The sequence below is a fragment of the Sturnira hondurensis genome, unplaced genomic scaffold (genome assembly GCF_014824575.4).
Source record: "Sturnira hondurensis isolate 20B ecotype Veracruz unplaced genomic scaffold, ASM1482457v3 Scaffold0014615, whole genome shotgun sequence".
NCBI lineage: Eukaryota > Metazoa > Chordata > Mammalia > Chiroptera > Phyllostomidae > Sturnira > Sturnira hondurensis.
The window spans coordinates 210,724-229,192 of NW_028087246.1; the positions used below are offsets into that span (position 1 = coordinate 210,724).

General features: G+C 52.9%; 1 protein-coding gene and 2 non-coding genes across 6 annotated transcripts in view; all 3 read right to left on the bottom strand.

The window, feature by feature from the left end:
• Window positions 1-6: 6 nt before the first annotated feature.
• Window positions 7-18,469, bottom strand: part of ATG16L1 (autophagy related 16 like 1) — a 35,660-nt gene continuing 17,197 nt past the window's right edge. The window contains exons 7-20 of one of the 4 annotated variants that reach the window (XM_037063485.1): window positions 17,332-17,418; window positions 16,640-16,696; window positions 16,372-16,419; window positions 15,649-15,751; window positions 13,240-13,345; window positions 10,382-10,452; window positions 9,432-9,503; window positions 5,479-5,599; window positions 5,100-5,205; window positions 3,104-3,253; window positions 2,917-2,964; window positions 2,044-2,145; window positions 1,333-1,456; window positions 7-1,293 (exon numbers count right to left, since the gene is read on the bottom strand). In XM_037063485.1, the coding sequence (XP_036919380.1) occupies window positions 1,363-1,456; window positions 2,044-2,145; window positions 2,917-2,964; window positions 3,104-3,253; window positions 5,100-5,205; window positions 5,479-5,599; window positions 9,432-9,503; window positions 10,382-10,452; window positions 13,240-13,345; window positions 15,649-15,751; window positions 16,372-16,419; window positions 16,640-16,696; window positions 17,332-17,418 (1,165 nt within the window). In that variant the 3' untranslated portion in view covers window positions 7-1,293; window positions 1,333-1,362. Of the gene's footprint in view, window positions 1,457-2,043; window positions 2,146-2,916; window positions 2,965-3,103; window positions 3,254-5,099; window positions 5,206-5,478; window positions 5,600-9,431; window positions 9,504-10,381; window positions 10,453-13,239; window positions 13,346-15,648; window positions 15,752-16,371; window positions 16,420-16,639; window positions 16,697-17,331; window positions 17,419-18,469 lie in introns of all 4 variants that reach the window. The other 3 variants (XM_037063484.1, XM_037063486.1, XM_037063487.1) reach the window with 3 other exon arrangements.
• On the bottom strand, window positions 6,094-6,351 carry LOC118999181 (small Cajal body-specific RNA 6). Its single transcript, XR_005069059.1, has one exon.
• Window positions 14,547-14,817, bottom strand: LOC118999183 (small Cajal body-specific RNA 6). The gene has a single exon (XR_005069060.1).

Genomic DNA, 18,469 nt, shown 5'->3' on the forward strand with positions numbered 1-18,469 from the left:
AGTTTGAAAATTATAATACAGATTTCTTATTTATTTACAATCAAGTTCTGTTGGGCAACACAATTAAATAAATAAAAGACATGCCTGGCCTGTGAATTTCCACTCCCTTCCACTGGAGCTCCCTGAATGGCTAACAGAAAAGGGAAGACCAGGGCAGGGCATGAGGGAGGGGGAGCCCCACCCTGTGGGAGAAGAGGCGCCCCCCACCCCCCGCCAGGCTCTGGCACTCACACCCACAGCTGTCCAGAGAATAAGCATGGGAGGAACAAATAAAGTGCAAATTAGAAAGTGATAAAAAATGTTGGTGTTTCTCATTCAAGGAACAAAAATTTTCTACACAGATAAAATGGGGGGGGGGAGGCTTACAAAAAAAAAAAAGCCACAGACCTGTTGTCCCCTGGCCTCAATCACAGCTCCTGCCCCGGGAAGGCGACACCCACTCCCCGCCTCTGGGAACAGGCTCCCTGCACCGAGCGGGCTCCACACTGGGCTCGGCAAAGGGACAGCGACCCTGAGCTCCTGGCTGCAGAGCCACACGCGGGGCCCTCGCACTGGGTCCCCAGCAGCTGTAACCTAAGACTGCGGTGTGCACCTTCTGGGAAGGGACAGGTAGGTAGGTCCAGAAGACACCTCCTCCTGCAGCACCCCCACTTCTCGGGAAAAAGGGCTTCTGCACTTCCTCTAAAAAAGAAAGTTTCTTAACGTACTCGAGGTTTATGTCTTGACCAAGAAACACACTGGCAGATGAGGAGCCTGGAAGGACAGCTGCTCTCCCAGAGCAGTCTGGGAGATCAAGAAACTGCAACCGTGGTCAGGTGAGCTCCGCAGGAGCTTCGTAGTTACACACACAGTAGGACCATAGTCCCTGTCTCCTTGGAAACCAGGGCAGTCCCGGGGGCTCCCTGAGGGCAGGGAGAATCCTGTTCGGTTCTGTTAATCCAATGATTAAAGCAAGCTGGCTGGGAAAGCGACCCCAAGGCGACAGGATGTGCGTTCGGCCAGAACTGACCCTGGAGGAGGGAGAACGCAGAGGCAGACGCCCGCCGTGCAGTGCGGGCCGCGTTGGCACTGCCGTGCAGGGTGGCCTATGCAGCCGGCGCCCCGCTGAGGTATGAGGATCAGAGCGAGTAGTGTTTCCCATGGAACGGTGGCGGCGACGGGAGCCTCTGCTAAGTGAGGCAGTGGCAGGGCCCTTGCAGCGCGCTGTCCCTCCAGGCCATTAGAGACGTCAGCCCCAACCCTTGCAGTCCCCTTCAAAAGAAGGCCACAGGGCCACCCAGCTGGCTCCCGCTCCTCTCTGGAGGTCAGAGCCACACCAAGTGCCCCACCGGCCACTGAGATCTGCTCTCCCCCTCGGAGGCGTCAGTAATCCGACCACAGCACTGCTTTGCTCCCCTTGTCCACACTGACGACGTGGGCGCCGGAGGGGGACCAGGCCACCGCGTTGATGGACGAACTTCAAAGGGAGAAGTGGGAGCATCGGTGAGGTCTTGGGGAACTCGAGACCGGCGCCCTCGCGTTGGGGGGGGGGGGCGGGTCAGGACTTCTCCACGGCCTGCCCTGCTGGCACTCAAGACAGAGCAGGGCACGCGGAGGAGCCCGGCGCTGCGCTGGAGGGGGCAGCTTGGGAACGGAAGGAAGGGTCAGGCCTTACCCGGAGCTCCCTGAAGGAAGAACTCTGAGGGAACGAAGTGAGGGGACAGTGGCTGGGGCAGAAGTCCCCTCACGGCTCTCGGGGCACAGAGAGCGGGGTTACAGAGGAGCCCGGTCAGCATTCTGACTAGCAGGTGGGCTCGAGTGGATGGAACTAAGGGAAAAGGAGCCTCTGGGACGACCAGAGAATGTTTCTCTAGCTTTTCCTCCAATGGCCACTTTTCTAATTGCTCGACCGGGAAGATTCTGTACCATAAATGAACCAGCAGCACGCCGCCGGCGGACACCGCCCTCGTGGGGCCGACAGTCCATGCCCAAAGAGAGTGTGACCCCAGGGACGGAGTACAGGACCCACCCAGGACCTCAGAGGGCCCCCGGGGCTCATCTTACCCATGGTGCTTGGAGAGCACCTTCTCCACTTTCCCGGACAGCACGCCCCAGACATAGAGAGAGCCCTCGGCTGAGCCGGCCGCCACGTAACCGCCATCAGGGCTAGAGACACCGAAGACAAGACACAGCGTCAACTCCCACCCCCGACTCGGCATCCTCACGGCCTCCTCATGGGAAGTAATGCTTGTTCTTCATTTCTGAGTCAAACACACGACCAATCCTCACCCAGAAGTGCGAATGTGCCATTCGCACCTGTTACCTTGGCCTCACCCCATGAAGAATGGCGGCCCCCAGTCCCAACTCTCTCTCAGACTCACACACAGCACAGGGAGACCAAGGCAACCCCCAAATGGCAGGGGCTTGTTTCAACGGACGGCTTGCCCGGTTACGTGGCTCAGTGACGTAGGAAAGGAAGGAGGAAGGAAGCGCCGACCCTGGAGAAGCTTCTCCGTGGTGCGGGACCCGACCGTGGGGGGTGTGCGGGAGAAGCACCATGCATGGAAGCAGGCAGAACTGAGAGAGGGAAGCCACCTCTTTCTGGAGAGCCTGCCCAGCTGTTCTGGGGGACTGTCGCGCCCTCCCTAAAACCTCTCAGTCCTTCTGTAAATGCAGAGGCGAATCCACTGGGCACACAACGAGCCAAGTAGCCAACCATCCCATTTCGGTACAACCACAGAGGAACACTGGGAAAGACGGAGACTGACCGACAGCAACCGACAGCGATCTCTTTGCTGAACTCACTGGGTTGCTCCGGGACACTCAGGCTGGGACACTAACTCTGGCTCACCTGTCCAATGGGAAAGCGCCCATGTTCTAACCTTTGCAATGACCCAAGCTGGCAGGTAGGACAGGCGAAGGAGCAGCCAGACTAACCTGAACACAACCCTCGTCCAGTCGGAGCCGCACTTGAAACCCGACGCACTGAAACAGACAGAGAGCACCGTCACCTGGACAGCTTGCCGCACTCGGGGTCTGACCAGAGGGTTGGGCCTCTGGTCTTCATTCAACCCTCAGGAAACCAGCAACCCACGCACACCCAGACTGGCATGTCTCTGGTTACCTGAACGTCTGCCTGACGGCATTTACTCGGAGGTCGATGATTTTTAGCAGGTCATCACGGGAGCAGCTCAGGAGCTCAGTTCTCTCCGGGTTTAAGTCCAGGGCAGTGATCCTCCCCAGCAGCTCCAGCTCTCGGACCACAGTCTCTGATCTACCAGAGAAACGGGAGTCTGAGAAACACATCCAGGAGCGTCAGAACTGCCGTGTCGTGACCAGGACGTCGTGCCATGGAGAGGGGCAGGGAAAGGTCACGTCATCGAGAGAGAACTCTTCCAGGGCCGTGAATGTGTCCCCGACCTTACAAACAAGCTCAGTGCCCGCTTTTACTGTTCTCCTGCCAACAGTGTACGGTCACTGTTCTGAGCGCCAGGGGTCTGACTCTGGTTTCCAACGACACAGCACGCACCACCAAGGCTCTACCCACATACAGAGAGAGCTGGGGCTGCTCTCCGGCTTCCTGCCACATAAAGCCCAGCTCAGGGCCCACCATGTCCTTGGTGATGCTGAACATGAACCTGGGACCCTGGGGCAGAGTCACCACACTCCGCAGGTCCCCCTTCTTTCTTTTATTGTCCTGACCCTCCCCTGGGTCCTAGGTCCACAAACGGCAATCCCGGGCAGGGCCCCGTTGCCGAGACGACCACAGGAGGCCCAGGCCCTTCTGTGCGCATTTTGCTGTGAGTTTCCGAGGACACCATTTCCCACTGTAAACCACAACCAGGTAAGAGTGTTTATCTCAGTGTCGGTAGTGTGCAGCCGGAAGCCTCTCCACTGCTTCAGGACCCAGGACTGTCACTGTCAAAGTAGAGGGTGGACCCCAAAGACTTAGACCTGTTCAACTCTCAAATCCCATGCTTCAGTTTTAAAGCTAACCAAAGGTCACGAATAAGCCACGAGCTCCATGTCAGGCCTTTCAAAGCCTCCTCTTCTGTCACCACGCTTCCCGCTTCCCACTCCGCACAACTACGTAGCCACTGGGCTTCTGCCCCAGCTGTCCCCCACTTAGCCAGATCACCAGCCACATCTTGACGTCTGGCCTCATCCCACTGGATGACTCTGGTCACCTGACCCTGCTGCTGCCTGAGCCCTGGCCCACCAGCCGGGGCACCCTGGTGTCCCTGTCCACGCCTGTCCCTCCTCGTCACGCAGCTCCCGAAATGCCACCTGACCAGCCTGTTCCAACTGTCACAGCCCTCCTGAGAACTTCCAACCTGTCTCGAAAACCCTGCCCTCCTATTTCCAGTTGTCTGTTAGAAATCACAAACCGAGGTCCTCTGAACACCACCTCTGCCCCCCTTCCTCAACCTGCCATTTTTTCTTTTTCACCCCCGACATCTACCTTGTCGCCAAGTCCTGTCTGCATTCTCACTCCAGTGGACCCCCCGCACCTCCCTCCACTGCTTGGAGTTCAGATCTGCAAAACTCTTCTGATTTCCCTGCTGCCCAATACACCCTCTAAACCGCCACCCGCGCCACCGGGAGCCTCCCAGGGAGCGATCCGTTGCCGAGCACCCAAAGGCTTCTATGGACAGGCCTTTTAAAAAGCGGCGTATGAAGCCCATGGCCCCCAGGTGCCAGCCCACTGGGTCAGGCTCTTCTGTCCACGCCCGACGTGCACTGCTCCAGCCGGACCTGGCTGCCCTGCTTCTCGGGTCCGGAATGTCTGCCAGGGGCTTGTCTTCCATGTGACGATGCTCGCCCTTCACGGTGAGCACCGAGGCATTCTCTACCGTCCCAAAACAAAGGTGCCCACCCCATCTGCTTCAGCACACGGGCACACCTGTGTGTCCTGCCAGCCCACCGGCCTAGCTGTTCCTCTCTGTTCACAACTGTCTACTTCATGGTAAAGAAGAGCAAGCTGTTAGGATAAATGTGGACTGGAGCTTATTTCTGCATTTCCGGGGACTTTAAAAGCACAGCCCACACACAAATCATCACAGTCCTACCACGGCTACACCTTCTCATCTGCCTCCCCACCCAGCTCCTGGATATTATACCGGATGTCCCAGAAACGAATCTTCTTGTCGAAATGTCCACTCATTACACACTGCTCTGTGCAGACGATATCATTGCAGCTGGACCCTGCGAACACTGTCTTTATGCCTGAAAGAAAACCGAACATCAGCAATGAAGCAGACACCCCCCGCACGGCTGTCCTCACAACTTCGCTGTCCTCTGACCCTGAGTCATTGGAACAACTCATTAAGATGAAGCCTCAAACATGAGAAACTGCCAGTACCTCTGCACTACTCTGAATATGCAAAGTGCACCCGTGTTCCAACCATATCACACTAAGTGAACACTGTGACATGGAAACTAACACCCCTGCCGTCACGTCCAATCGCACACACAGACAGCGAGACCGGGCTTCCTCACAGACTTTGCTGCGCAGATCCCAGAGTTTGAGGGTTCGGTCGTGACTTCCGGAAACGATACGCGCATTGTCCAGCAGGAACTTGGCAGAGAGCACCTTGCCGCTGTGTCCCGTGAGTGTGTGCTAGGAGAGAGAAAACAGTCGGGTGAGCCAAGGAACAGCAAACTGCCAGGGAGCCAGCTTCTCCGAACACTGGCCAGCAGCTGGGGAGGCACCCAGAAAGCCTATCTAACTATGGCTGCTGCCCAGAGGCAAGGTGTGTAAAGAGGAAGAGGATAAATCTCCCATCACAAATAACATACATAAAAAAAGCCCCACATAAAAACCAAAACCCCACACGTGCCCCATTCTCAAAAAGGAGGTGCAGCCGGAGCACCTTTCTGAAACAGGCCCCATTACAGAGCCTTCCCTGTACTGTTCCCACACCTTCTTTGTGAGTCTGGATGATAGGAAATCACAAAATTTTAAGAGCCTGGATTTCAGCCAGTGCCTCTGAAAGTCAGCTCCCTACTTAAAGCCAGAACAGACTGGCTCCAGCAGGCACACCAGCCCTTACAGAAGGAAACATCAGGCCTCTTCAACACACAACTGGAAGCCCCAGGGGGTCTGCAAGCAGAGGTCTCAGCGTGAAAGTCAGATCAGAACCAGGTGCCACCCCCCTGCAATCACATCCCTTGACAGACTGGCTGTGGGATGCCAACCACGTGCCCTCCCCGGGCTCGCCAAGGAGCACAGACCTGGGGCATCGCTGTGTGTCAGCCACCCTTGTGCCCATCGGAGCACTGCTGGGGCCAGAGGGGAGTGAGGCGGCTGGGGATGCTGGGAGTGCAGGGTGGGGGCCTGGGGGTCAGCCCTTTTACTGCTCATCATTGACCTCTGTTATCTTTGCAGAACCTCAGAGGCTGAGAAGGCACTTGCTGATGTTTTCTTTAAAAAAAAAAAAAGCCTTGGAGAAGACCCTAGCAGACCTCCTTCACTGCCAACGATGGGTTCTAACCCCGCTCCTAAAGCTGAGGCCTCGGGACTGCCCCGGTGCGGTCCAGGAGTCAGGGCCTCAGCTCTCCTCAGAGCCAAGGGGAGCAGCCCCAATGGGTGCAGGGACAGAAGACTTAGCCACAGTGTGTCTCCTTTCTGAGAAGTCTGTGCGGCTTGGCTGGACATCATCCCACAAAGCAAAGGTTGCTGGTGCGGATACAAAAGGCAACCCAATCAATCAATCAATTGATATTTCTGTCACATCAATGTTTCTCTCCCTTTCTAGGATCAATAAGCATGTCCTCAGGTGAGGATAAAAAAGTTAAAGTTCTGTGCACATGCCTTCTTCCTTACCACACAAGCAAAGCCCCATTTCATAAACAGGGAGAAGACAGGGCCCACAAACACGCTGTGTGAATGCACTCACTTGTACACACTCTCAACACACACACTAATGTTTCCATATATTTCATGTGAATATATTCCTAAGAATGTACCTACGGCTTTTTTACCACCATGGTATGAGCAGTTTTTCAGGTGACAGCTGAACCTGCCCAGGCCTTGGGGTCACACGGACTCGGCCCTGCACAGCCGGGGTCTCTAACTTAATCTGAGCGGATGAGCCTCTTCCCCTTGCTGGTTCAGGAGGATGAAGCAGGCCCACGGGGGCAGCATTCACGCCCTTCCTCCTCTCACCCTCACTCTCAGGAGTCTTCATATGAAGACTGTACTTGCAAATAACCTTCATGTGGCGAGGAACAACCGCGCTGCAAGTTCCCCGGCCAGCAGGCACGTAAGTCACTAAGTTTCATGGTAACAAATGACGCTGCAGTGAACACCTACGGGCACACAAAAGGGACGTCTTTATTTCCCAGGCCCTCCCACGCATCGTCAGCTGCTTCTTACAAGGTCTGGACCTCTGCCCATCTTGGTCTTGGTGGAGACCCCGCTGGACCTGCCTCAGGCCTCCACATTCTCGATGGTGGGGAGTTGAGCCGCCCACAGGTGTTCACTTCTATCAATAAAAAAAGTCCTCATTTTAAGTGGATCAGATTAAAAAATTCTTTTATCTACTCAGTGGTTTTGATATTTCTAGTATTTAATTTTAACGCTCCCTTTAGGTTTTACGTCCATCTTTTCAGCAAGGACTCACGAGACGGGGTGCAGCGTGCTCAGCTGTCACCTGGAGTATGACAGACCACAGGACAGAGCACAAGGCTGCTGCGAGAACAGGGTGGGCCCTCTTTTCCAAGTTTGTGGTGCAGAGTTGTCATGCTTCAGCTGAAACCTCATTCCGGCACCCACAGAGACGGGAACCGTTGTCCGAGGCAAGTCCAGCGCTGCCTGTGGGCCCCCGGCAGCCCACTCGGCTGCTTCACTCAGACGACAACACAGGTGGCCACTCTGGCTGTCCCAAGAGGACACAATCTCTGTCGTCTTCATGTCTCAGACCATGAATGTGTAGCCCTGGATCTTCTTTCACCCAGGAATAAGGAATAAGGAATGTCCCGCCTCTTTGTGTCTGCCAGCTTCTAACACTGGTCAGCTCCCGCACAGCTCCTTCTAACACTGGTCAGCTCCCACACAGCTCCTTCTAACACTGGTCATCCCCGCACAGCTCCTTCTAACACTGGTCAGCTCCCGCACAGCTCCTTCAAGGGAATGCCATTTCCCGTGTGGATCGACACAGAGCTGCTGTCAAAGGTCGCTGGTGAAACACCTTCCGAGACGTCAGGTTCGTCCTCCGCCTTATCTTTCAGCAGCCCTTATTCAATGAGCTCATGTGACAACTCCTTCCAGCTTACGGAGAAAAACCAGTCTCCAACCGAAGCTATGTCTCTCACTATAACGCAGGTGACACGGCCTTCACATTTGGTCTGTGTCGGAATCCAAGAGACTTCTCGGCAAGTCGGGTTCAGGTGCAGGCTCCCTCCACATGGCCCCAGCCCCTCCCTCTCCCGCCCGACTCCTCGAATCAGCGGTCTCAGAGGGCTGCCCCTCTATTGTAAGCATGCACATGGGCATGTCTATAGCTGGTTTTCCAGCCACACTGTGACCGTGACCAAGTCCTAGAGCCTGAAAAAATACAAGTTATTGGATTGGCCAAAAAGTCTGTTTTTTCCCCCTGTAAAATAAAGGACACATTTTTCAAGCTCATCAATAACTTTATTGATTTGGCTACTTCGAGTATGTTGACTATCTCCCGCTATTGCCTTCTAGTGGGGAGAGGCCAGGGGTGCTGTCCAACGCCTCCCAATGCCGGAGACGGCCCACAGCACAGAGCGCTTTGGCCAAAGTGTCAACAGCACTAAGAAATGTCACAAACCACTTTTGTTACATCTCATCAGTCACAGCACCTTAGCCATACACGGTCCAAATCTTTTTTTTTTTTGCATTTCAGTTGTATTTTTACCATTCTTGAAGTAATAAAGCATAATACACCGAAAATGTTGCCTATTTTTTCTTCCATCTTCAATTATTAAAGTGGCTGCACGAAAATTCACCAGTTTTGATAATTTTTCTAAAAAGCACACTGATATGACAGCTGTCACAATGCAATCTAACAGAATGTTTTCAAATGGAGTTCGAGACGACTAAGCGCTACCAGAGCCACAGTACGGACAAACCGACCAGACTTTCCAGCTAACCCAGTATCCGCGGGCACCAGGATCACGGAGCTGGGCTAAGCCGGGCCATCTAAGAAGGCATCTCGTGCTTGTGAAGGGGCGCGCCCCGCATCTGTCACGGAAATGGGGGGTTTCCTTTGCAGATGCCTGACACTGAACCTCAGACACAGTGAGAGTGTGAAGTGGAAACGAATTTCCCCAAGGAGGACAGAAAGGGGCAGGGGAACCAAGGGTGACCTTCAGGAAAACACGCACAACTCTCCTAAATGAACGGCCCTGCCACCGCCGGCATGGTGCGCCTCGAGGACCACGGAAGTTTGGAGATTATCCTGGTTTCCCTAACCGGGCCTTACCCGTAATCGGTAATCGTCCACCGTCCAGATTCGGCTTGCAAAGTCATTTGAAGCTGCTAAGAGGTAAGATCCCTATAGGAATAAAGGGGGAGACAAATTTCAGCCAAAAGAGAGGAATTCAGTTTACACAGTGAAACACCCCAGTATCAAGTCCAAGAAGGTCTAGATGTCTGAACCCACATGCCCAATACAAACACCAATCATCACCACCAACGTCCTGTCAACTCACCTGTCTTATCACATTCAGACCTTCCCCTAATCTCGCCTGAATGTTGCAGAACCCTCCAGCTCAAGATGGAACCCGGCTGCATGTGTTGACGTCCCTCCCTCCACCTGCCTTTGGTAACGGCAAGTGCTGATTCTCTACAGCAGGGGTGTCAAACTCATTTTCACTAGGGGCCACATCAGCCTCCCAGTCACCTTCAAAGGGCCAAATGTAATTTTAACTCCTTAATAGTTAAGAAGAAGTTACATTTACACAGTCCTAAAATTATTTCAGCCCTTTGAAGGGAACCGCGAGGCTGATGTGGCCCCCAGTGAACATGAGTTTGACACCCCTGCCACACACTGTTCAAGCCAGAGTGCCCAGAGGAGTGAACTTTCCCGATGCCTCACCTCCCAGCTGCCCTCTCGGAGATCTGCTCATCTCTGGCGCAGGCCTAGCTGGACAGCCTCGTCTCCATGCCCAAGGCCTTGGCCCAAACTAGGGCCTTGATCAAGTCTGCCAAGATGCTTACTGGCTGTGTGAACACCGAACTGCCTCCCCAACCAGTCTTCAACGCAGGCAGCCAGAACGTGTGATCTACCTGCACCGCCTCTAACACTGACTTTACTCAAGATGAACAGCAGGCACAGCAGGCAGGTTATTTTTACATTTTGAAACCCAGGTGTCTTAAACTGCTTCCAAGCACCTCTCAACTCACCTATTTCCCTGGGTAGCCGATACTTACAGCACTATCAAATTCAATGCTTGTGATGCCCGCGTTGCTGCCGGATAGGGAGCCCTTGAACTCGCACTTGTCTGGATGGAAAGATGGAAAGGCGGGAAGCTCAGGCCACAACACAAGGTAAAACAGGGAGCCCGAAAGCCCATGGGAGCCACCTCCACGGTCGGGGTAGCAGCACTCCTGTGCCACCAGTCACCAGGAGGACAATCGGTGTGAGACCACAACCCCCTGCAGCCGGTTTCTGAGAGCCATAAAGCGTCAGTGGATGCAGAGCCCATGAGTTCTTTTGACGAAATCTAGCGTAAATATGTCAACCAACTTAGAGTTTCATTCAGTTCTGTTACATCTCAGTACAGTTTTCTAGTTTACACAAATGTATCTTTGGGTTTGACCGGTGTTTGTGCCAACTTAACTATCAGTTTTGTAGAAACCGACCATCAAATTTTCAAAATCCAGGTGTGACAATTCTCATTTGAGGTCGAAAAAGAGTTTTCATTTTAGTCACGTGTAAGTGTCTAGTTGTAGGAATGCTGGTTACACCAGTTTGGCATTTCTGTGATTCGTCCTTGCGCTACTCTATGCCCACGAACCCCGAGAGTCTGGGCATCCAGCTGCCGCCAGTGCTCCTTGCTCGGCCCAACCCCCGTCACCAACAGAGCCAGCCAGCGCTGGCCCCACACGGCAACCTCACTGACACAGACAGACACAAGCTACAGGGATACAAGTCTCCATAATGACGTGATTACGCCCCCTTTTTAAAGGGCGGCGTAAGGATGAGCTATATTGACAAGCCAGGAAAATTAGGGGACCGTTCTAACCAAATTCATGAAAGAAGAGCACAGGAGGAAACATTTCCACGAACAGCCTTAACCTCTTGGTATTTCTAAATAACAGTAACATGGATACGGGTACAGAGCTTCAAATACATTAGGGCCGGGACTGTTAACCCAGTCAGTGAACTCCACCTCTAAATTTATTTGCAAAACCTAACACATTTAAATGTCTCTTCCCTGATCCTAGCTTTCATTAGATTTTCAAGAGTCAAAAAGGCCAACACCCACTGATTAAGGTCTTTATTTTGATTATTCTTTTACACACAAAATTTTTATTGCAAACTCTAAGAAATATCTCTCTGACTTATGCCCCCCAAATTGGTCTATTTGTTTGGCAGCCAAAATGTAAGAAATAAGAAATGATCAATAAACGCCATCCCACACACGAGTCATCTCAAAAGACCAAACATCTTACTGGAGCCCGTTTATCTAGAAGGCGCTGGGGGAGGGTCTGTGACACGCCCCCCCCACCCCGCCCCGACCCCACCGGAGCTGCTGCTTCTGCTTCCGAGGGAATGAGTAAGGATGGGGACCGCACCGGGTGGGAAGCGCCCTTCTTCCGAGGGACAGAACTGTGGCCTGGACACACTGCTTGTGGGATGAGGCCCTACAATCAGCTAGGACACGATGGATTCTTTGTTCCTTGAAAACTATTAAAAAATGCTGCCAAACGTTTCACGTTCCCCTGCAGACCCGGGAGAAACGCTCACTCTACGAACCCTAACTGGTGCCGGCCCCTGTGGCGTCAGCATTGATTTCGGTGAGTGTTTGCTCCCTCTTCTGCAGCACAAACAGCGAATGTTGGTCTTTTAACTTCCTTACAGTCCAAGAAGGAAAGCAAACATACTTCTAGTGTTACTTCTACTTACTCACAAGGCACAGTCAAAACAGACCATCTGCTTAGATTTTAAAAACCAAACCTCCCAAAACTTCTATTCTTACAGCTTTGTTATTAGTTTGTAACAGTCCCAGCAGCTGTCACTCATAAGGCGTTCCGAGGTGAAAGAGCACGCGTTCCAACGGCTTCACTGGCTACAACAGCCAGGGATTTACCTGCGGAGTCCCTGTCCTGCAACCCTGCCCCGCGTTCCAGAGCGGACGGGCTGGGGCTTCCCTGACTGCCCGCTCTGGCCCAGGGGACTGACAGACTGCCCGCGCTCCCGCCGCAGAGTGGGGCCCTGCAGGGGTCTTCAGCAGCTCCATGGCTTAGCGGAGGCTGTCGTGGAAAGAAGACCCAGCTTGGTTCCCAGGTTCCGCCTCTCCTCTCCCCCAGAATCATCTACTGCTCATGGGAATCACCTATGTAAACCTGGTGGTGTCTCCCCGAGTTCAGAATACGGGCAACACCCACGTCTAGCTGCACAGGGAATTACTGACACAGGCCTACAGGAACCCCTACCTGTGGGGCAGTGAGCGTGGATGTGCTGTAACTGTGGGGACTCGACAACGCAGCTCCTATAACAACCTCTTCAGCCTATCCTCTGACCTCGCTTTATTAAAGTGCACGTGCATTTAACCGAATCTCAGAGTGTCGAAACTGGGCCATGCCCCAGCTCCAGACCTTCCTATTGTGGTGCGTCCCAGTCCCCAGTGCTCTGAGGTCATTTCTGAAACAAGGCCTAATAAAGACCGGGTCCGATCTCAGGGCCCTTGTCTGGTAAGCTGTTGTTCAACATGGTTTTTCAAGATCGTGCCCACTGGTATTATTAAGTGCATAAGCTACAGTTTCACGTGTAGTTTAATCGGAGTCCCTGGCTGTTCGATTTTGTTTTCCTTCTGAAACCTGTACTCTCTCGGATGATGTTCTGATTGTACCTACTTCAAACACACACCCACACCCATAACCTCAGCGCCATCTCCCACCACCACCTGGAACTCGGAGCAGCCCTCCGTGGCTCTGGAGACGCTCTGGTCAGGCCCCGGAAACCACGTGCTGCGTTTTGAGATGAACCACGCAAAGGCTGCCTGAATCCAGGTCAACCGACGCCACCGACACAGCTTCCTTCCGCACCTCCCGTGGGATCTCACCTCCGCACGCTTCCCAAAGCTTGACCCTCCGGTCCATGCCTCCCGTGGCCAGCAGCCGGGAGCCGGGACTGAACTGAACGGCGTTCACTTCCCCGTCGTGTGCATCCTGCAAGACAAGCACCCTCTCAGACCCGGCACTCACTCCCAAGGAGGAAGAGCCAGCCCCCTGGACGTCTCACTCAAGGCTTAACAGTCGTAAGTCGTACCTAAAGGAAGGGGATCCCAGCGTAAACTAACTTGGGCTCCTAGCCCAGGCTTTCCTAAGACTATCGTCACTCTGTTCTGGTAGTTCACAGTTCCATTTATTTAAATACAGTGCAAGCTTCTTGGAAAGGATTCAAAATCTGCGTAAACTAACTGCTTAAAGTTTGTTTTCACATTAATGAAATTTTAATTATTCTAGGAATAAAAAGTTTCAATATATATATTCTTGGATGGTCTTAACAGCTTTAAAGTGAGACTGAGAATACCTGCCTCTCTGGTCCAGACTGAATGAATGCCTGCCTCGCTGAGCACCAGACAGTGCGGGTCCCCGACAGAGAAAGCCGCCATGGCTTCGCGAACGTGAGCACACTCTAGTCCGGGGCCCGGATACGGGGGGATGCCAGTGCCAGAGCCACACGGCAGAGCCCAGGTGGGACCTGTGGAGGCCCCGTGGGCATTAGCGTGTGGCCTCTGCCAAGCCTCTGCCTGTTCCAGAGCCTCCGTTCGCTCACCCACAAAAAGGACTTCCACGGGTCTCACGGCCCGGGCCTGCAGCTGACCACAGGACCGTCAGGAGAAGTGGACGGGCGCTACTTGGGGTGAGCTCACATTCGCCAGAGGGAAGTCACTGAGTCTGGCTTCCACACACAAACACGCGATGTGACAAGGGGACATCTGTGTGCAGGGTAAGAGAAACCAAGTAAAAAGCATCCCATCCAAGAATGGGAAGTGGGAATAGTAGAAGTTGTCCGTATAATCTCCTCTCTTTAAGCACAGGTACTGACTAAATCATGTACTACCGGATGTTACCTATGATTGAAACTCGAAAATAAATAAGGTTCTTTTACTCCCCACTTCTGTCTGAAAATTTCCGTAACACCTTCGAATTTGCTTGGGGCTGAACAAGATGCTAAACTACTATCGAGAGCATGACTCTGTTAACTGACTGGATGCAAACGGCACTTTACTCTTTCTTTGCTGGGTGATGTCATTTCCCACCCCTCCTCTACGTCCCACAGATGAAAAGCTGTATGACGGGGACCAAGCCTCTCAGCGCCACGCAATTCTCTGCCTTGTCTTGGTTTAAAAAACCCCACCGAAGAGGTCTCAGATTGAAAACTTGAGATCACGCACCGCCACACCCTAGCTGCCGCTCATCAGCCTCCTGACCGCTGGTTCTGTTGGAAGGCTGTCAGCTGTGAACTGTCCACTCTCAGGAACACACTCTGACAGAATTCCAAAGTGTCAGCTGCACCATTGCCCCATGCACACAACTTAAATGTGACGGGAGGAAAAATGGGCTGCTGGGAGCTGAGGGCAAGGAAGGGCTGTGACATCAGGTGCAATCAGACCTTTTACCAATCATCACTGACCTCCGGGAGGCACCCGGGCCTGCGTGGTGGGGCTCCCTCGACAACGTCCAAGGCAGTCCATTGCTCAGCCAGGTCACGGTGTGCACGTATCTAATTACTCAAGTCCCTCCTTACGCCTGGAACTGAAAACTCCCCATATAAATCCCACCCCATTTTGATAGCAAGTCCTTCTCTCCCCTGAAAGCTGGCTCCTCCAAGGCACCGCATACAAGCCAAGGGTCAGCCCAGCGGTCTGGGCCCTGCTCCTTCTGTCTGCCTGTCCACCCCTGTGCCCTCCGCTTCCCCAGCTGGCCGTGTCTGCGCCCCCACCCCAGCGGGGACCGTGTTATCCTTTTGTACCGGGATGCAGCTCTGAGCTCCAGCTGACAGCCCTAAACAGCGCAGTGGCTCCAGCCAGGAACTGACTCCTCCTTCCAACCACGTGCCCCTAACAGTCGAAGTCCCACAGGTATGCACACAAATCATGAAGCCAACAGCTGCCCTACTGACCCTTTACCACAGGCCACTGACTAGACTCTGACTCTAAACTGGAGCCAACTGGTGACAGCACCTGCATGAATTATTAACTAATCTCTTGCCACCCCTAACTAGTCTTTCTGTGCCCTATCCCTCCTGCTTCCAATCCTCTCTCCCAGCCAGTCCTGTACTGCGGAGGATGGCTGTCAGAAATTCTGTCGTCTGACGCTCAGCAAAATACATGACTCCCTCCCACCGGACAGAGCTGACAGGTGTAACGGCATGGGATAAAGAAAGCACGGGAAAGCCCAGCGCGGCAGGAGAAAGGACCCGAGCTGCTGCTACCACACGAGGCTGGGGGGTCTGTCGTACTCACAAAGACACACACCGCAGTCGTTGGGACCCTCACTTCTTTAGTAGAACCAGGATGAGTATCCACATTGTCCTGGGGGGCTGGGAGGGCAGAGATGGAGCGCCTCCTAAGAACAGCACAAAGGAGAGCGTTAGACAAGACTGCGCAAGGCTAACCATCCACCAAGCCCAGAAGGGGCCCAAAGGCCTTTTTTAACCAACAGCTGCTCTTCCCTCCTGGACCCTTTACAGAGTGACCGGCCAAACGAGAAGCAGCCTCACTCCACGGACAACTGGGAGGACAGGCGGCACACACTTGCACTCTCTGCTCGCCCACTCACAGGCTCCAAAACGCAACACTGAGGAGCGATTCCAAACAACCGCTTCCCGGTCAGCAGACTGCTGGGGGACGTTCTCAACAGAGTGGAACTGCCGGCTCAGGAGGAGCTCGCTGGTAGTTTTGTGAAACAGCTTAAAGACGTTCTACACCTAGTCCCAACCATCCTCAGCGTACACTGCGGTCAGGGTGAAGCTGAACGCACGGGAAGAAGGAGCAGAGAGAGCGTGGCTGCCGGACAAGCGCTCACCCCATCGCCCCACTCAGAGGCTGGCGGCAGCCCTTGGAACATGCAAAGCATCTCGGTTAGCACACTGACATGGATGATCAGGGCAGTGAAGCGGCAATCAGCGTGATTATCAATGACCCGCACCCGCATGCCGGGGTAGTAAGAGTGGATAATGGTTTCACCTGGCAGCGTCGGAAGAGTGATGTCCCACAAGGGGAGACTCGGACAGACTAGAGGGTAAGGCCGAGATCACCACGCAGCAAGAGTAAGAGAAAGGACATTGAGGAAAAAGGAAGAAGCCAAATGAAAAGCTGGCATTAAGGCACCCGTACAGTCTGAACCACTGAAATTCTGGTGTGTGCTTACAGAAATTATAATAAATCACGTACACAGACTTAGGTATATCCACACACATTATCAACAAGGGAAGGTGAAGGATTTCTAACCTACCCAAAGATATTAGTGATAGAATCCAGAAGGCCTCCAGCAGGCTGTGAGAGTCGCTTACTAAAGAGGAGGGGAGGATAGGTTTAAACCTCAGAAACATTTTTCCCAAATAATCAATCAATAAAAACAGTCCACAAAAACAGGCACCTGAGAATGTTTCCCAACGAGTCCCTAAACCCCAGCCGAGAAGCCCACCGCAGTGCAAACCACCAGACAGCAGTGGGCAGGAAGGAGGAAAACCCAGCCTCCAAGTTTTAAGAGGAAACAAGGTTCCCTAGCATTAATTAGCTTCCCCAGAAACAATGTTTTTGACAATGAAACTGCCTAACTGGCTGTTAATACCCAATCCCCATTCTTTCAGTCCTGCTTTACCCAATTGAAAGAATCCCGGAGCCCAAGTAAGATAAACAGTATGATTTAAATAGTCACCCTGCCCGACACAGTTTGAACCGTCTCCCTAGGAAGCTGCCGAACCTTCCCCTGCTCCCCTTCTCAGCTGGCGGCAGCAGTAAGAGACACCCGCCTCCTGTTAAGTGCCAGACGGGGACACAAGGAACCCACTCGTCTCTGCAGTTGTGTGCGAGGGGCCGCAGTGCCGGGGAGAGGGCTGGGTGCATCTGACTGCTCTGTCGGGCCACAGCGTACTGTCCACCTACACCCCAGCTCTCCTTTCTCAGCGGGACCCAGCTACTTACGAGGCCGCTCTGCTGATGGCTCGCATGGGAGAGGTGTCCTCGGTGTGATCAGAGGTTTCATCCACAATGACTTCAATGTCATCGTCCCTGGAAAGAAGGGCAGGAGGCCGAGTCTTTGATTCTGCTCAATAGGCACACTGTGATGAGTCTGTTCTGCAGATACGAACACCACTTCCTAGTCACACACTATCCACATGACTTTGCCATGACAGTGATGGTTAAGGGTTCGCTGGAGAAAAAGGAACTGCCACGCTCTAAACATTCAACCTGTTCCATCCAAATCCAGAATTGCAGCAGAAAATAACCTTAAAAGTGAGCTTTTGATCCTTTAAATCCCACTTGGGAAGAAATTAAATAACAGTTTTTTACGTCCAAAACCGCCTAACCAGAACCAAGGCAGTCTTTCCATCAGAAGTCTGGTTTGCAGCTGAAGGGCTCCTGCCCCTGAACAACTGGACTGTACTCACCACTCACCAGTACACACAGAGTTCCCGGGAGACGGTGGAGGGGCTCAGAGGACAGGAAGGGGTGGCTACGAAGCACAGGAAATCAAATATAGGGGGACGGTCCCAGTGAACAAGAAAAGGAACTGATAAAAGTGCAATGAAATCAACAGTTGCCTTAACAACCATTTTAAATATTATTTTAATAATATAAAAAACAGGAAAGTTTTTAAAAGCTTTGTTAAAATCTAAACACAACCTCTTTTCGGGTACTGTCTAGTCCATGTACTCGGTGCTCCTGACATCTGGGGAGCCACTACATCTGCGTGCACATGCACCCAGCCCTCAGAGCACAAGCCGCTGCTTTGTTTACCCACGGGACACAAAGCACCCCAGGAATTCTTTCCTCCCCCCCTCTTCCTGGAAGGGAGGAGGGCAAGTAATTATTTTGGTCTTAGTGACCTCCTACCAAGTTGCAATCTTCAGGGAGAAGTAAAATAATAAGATGTAATAACCCAAGGCTATATCCCCTAACTTTTGAATTCAAAAGAACTTGAAAGCACGATTTTTTTCACGACTGATTATCTAGATAAAGTAAATATATACTTAAGAACCTGTTACTAAGCAAGCTAAACCAAGTCAAAGTAAACGTACTTTCCTGGGCTATTGATTCTAGGATTCCGGGCGCTGAGCCC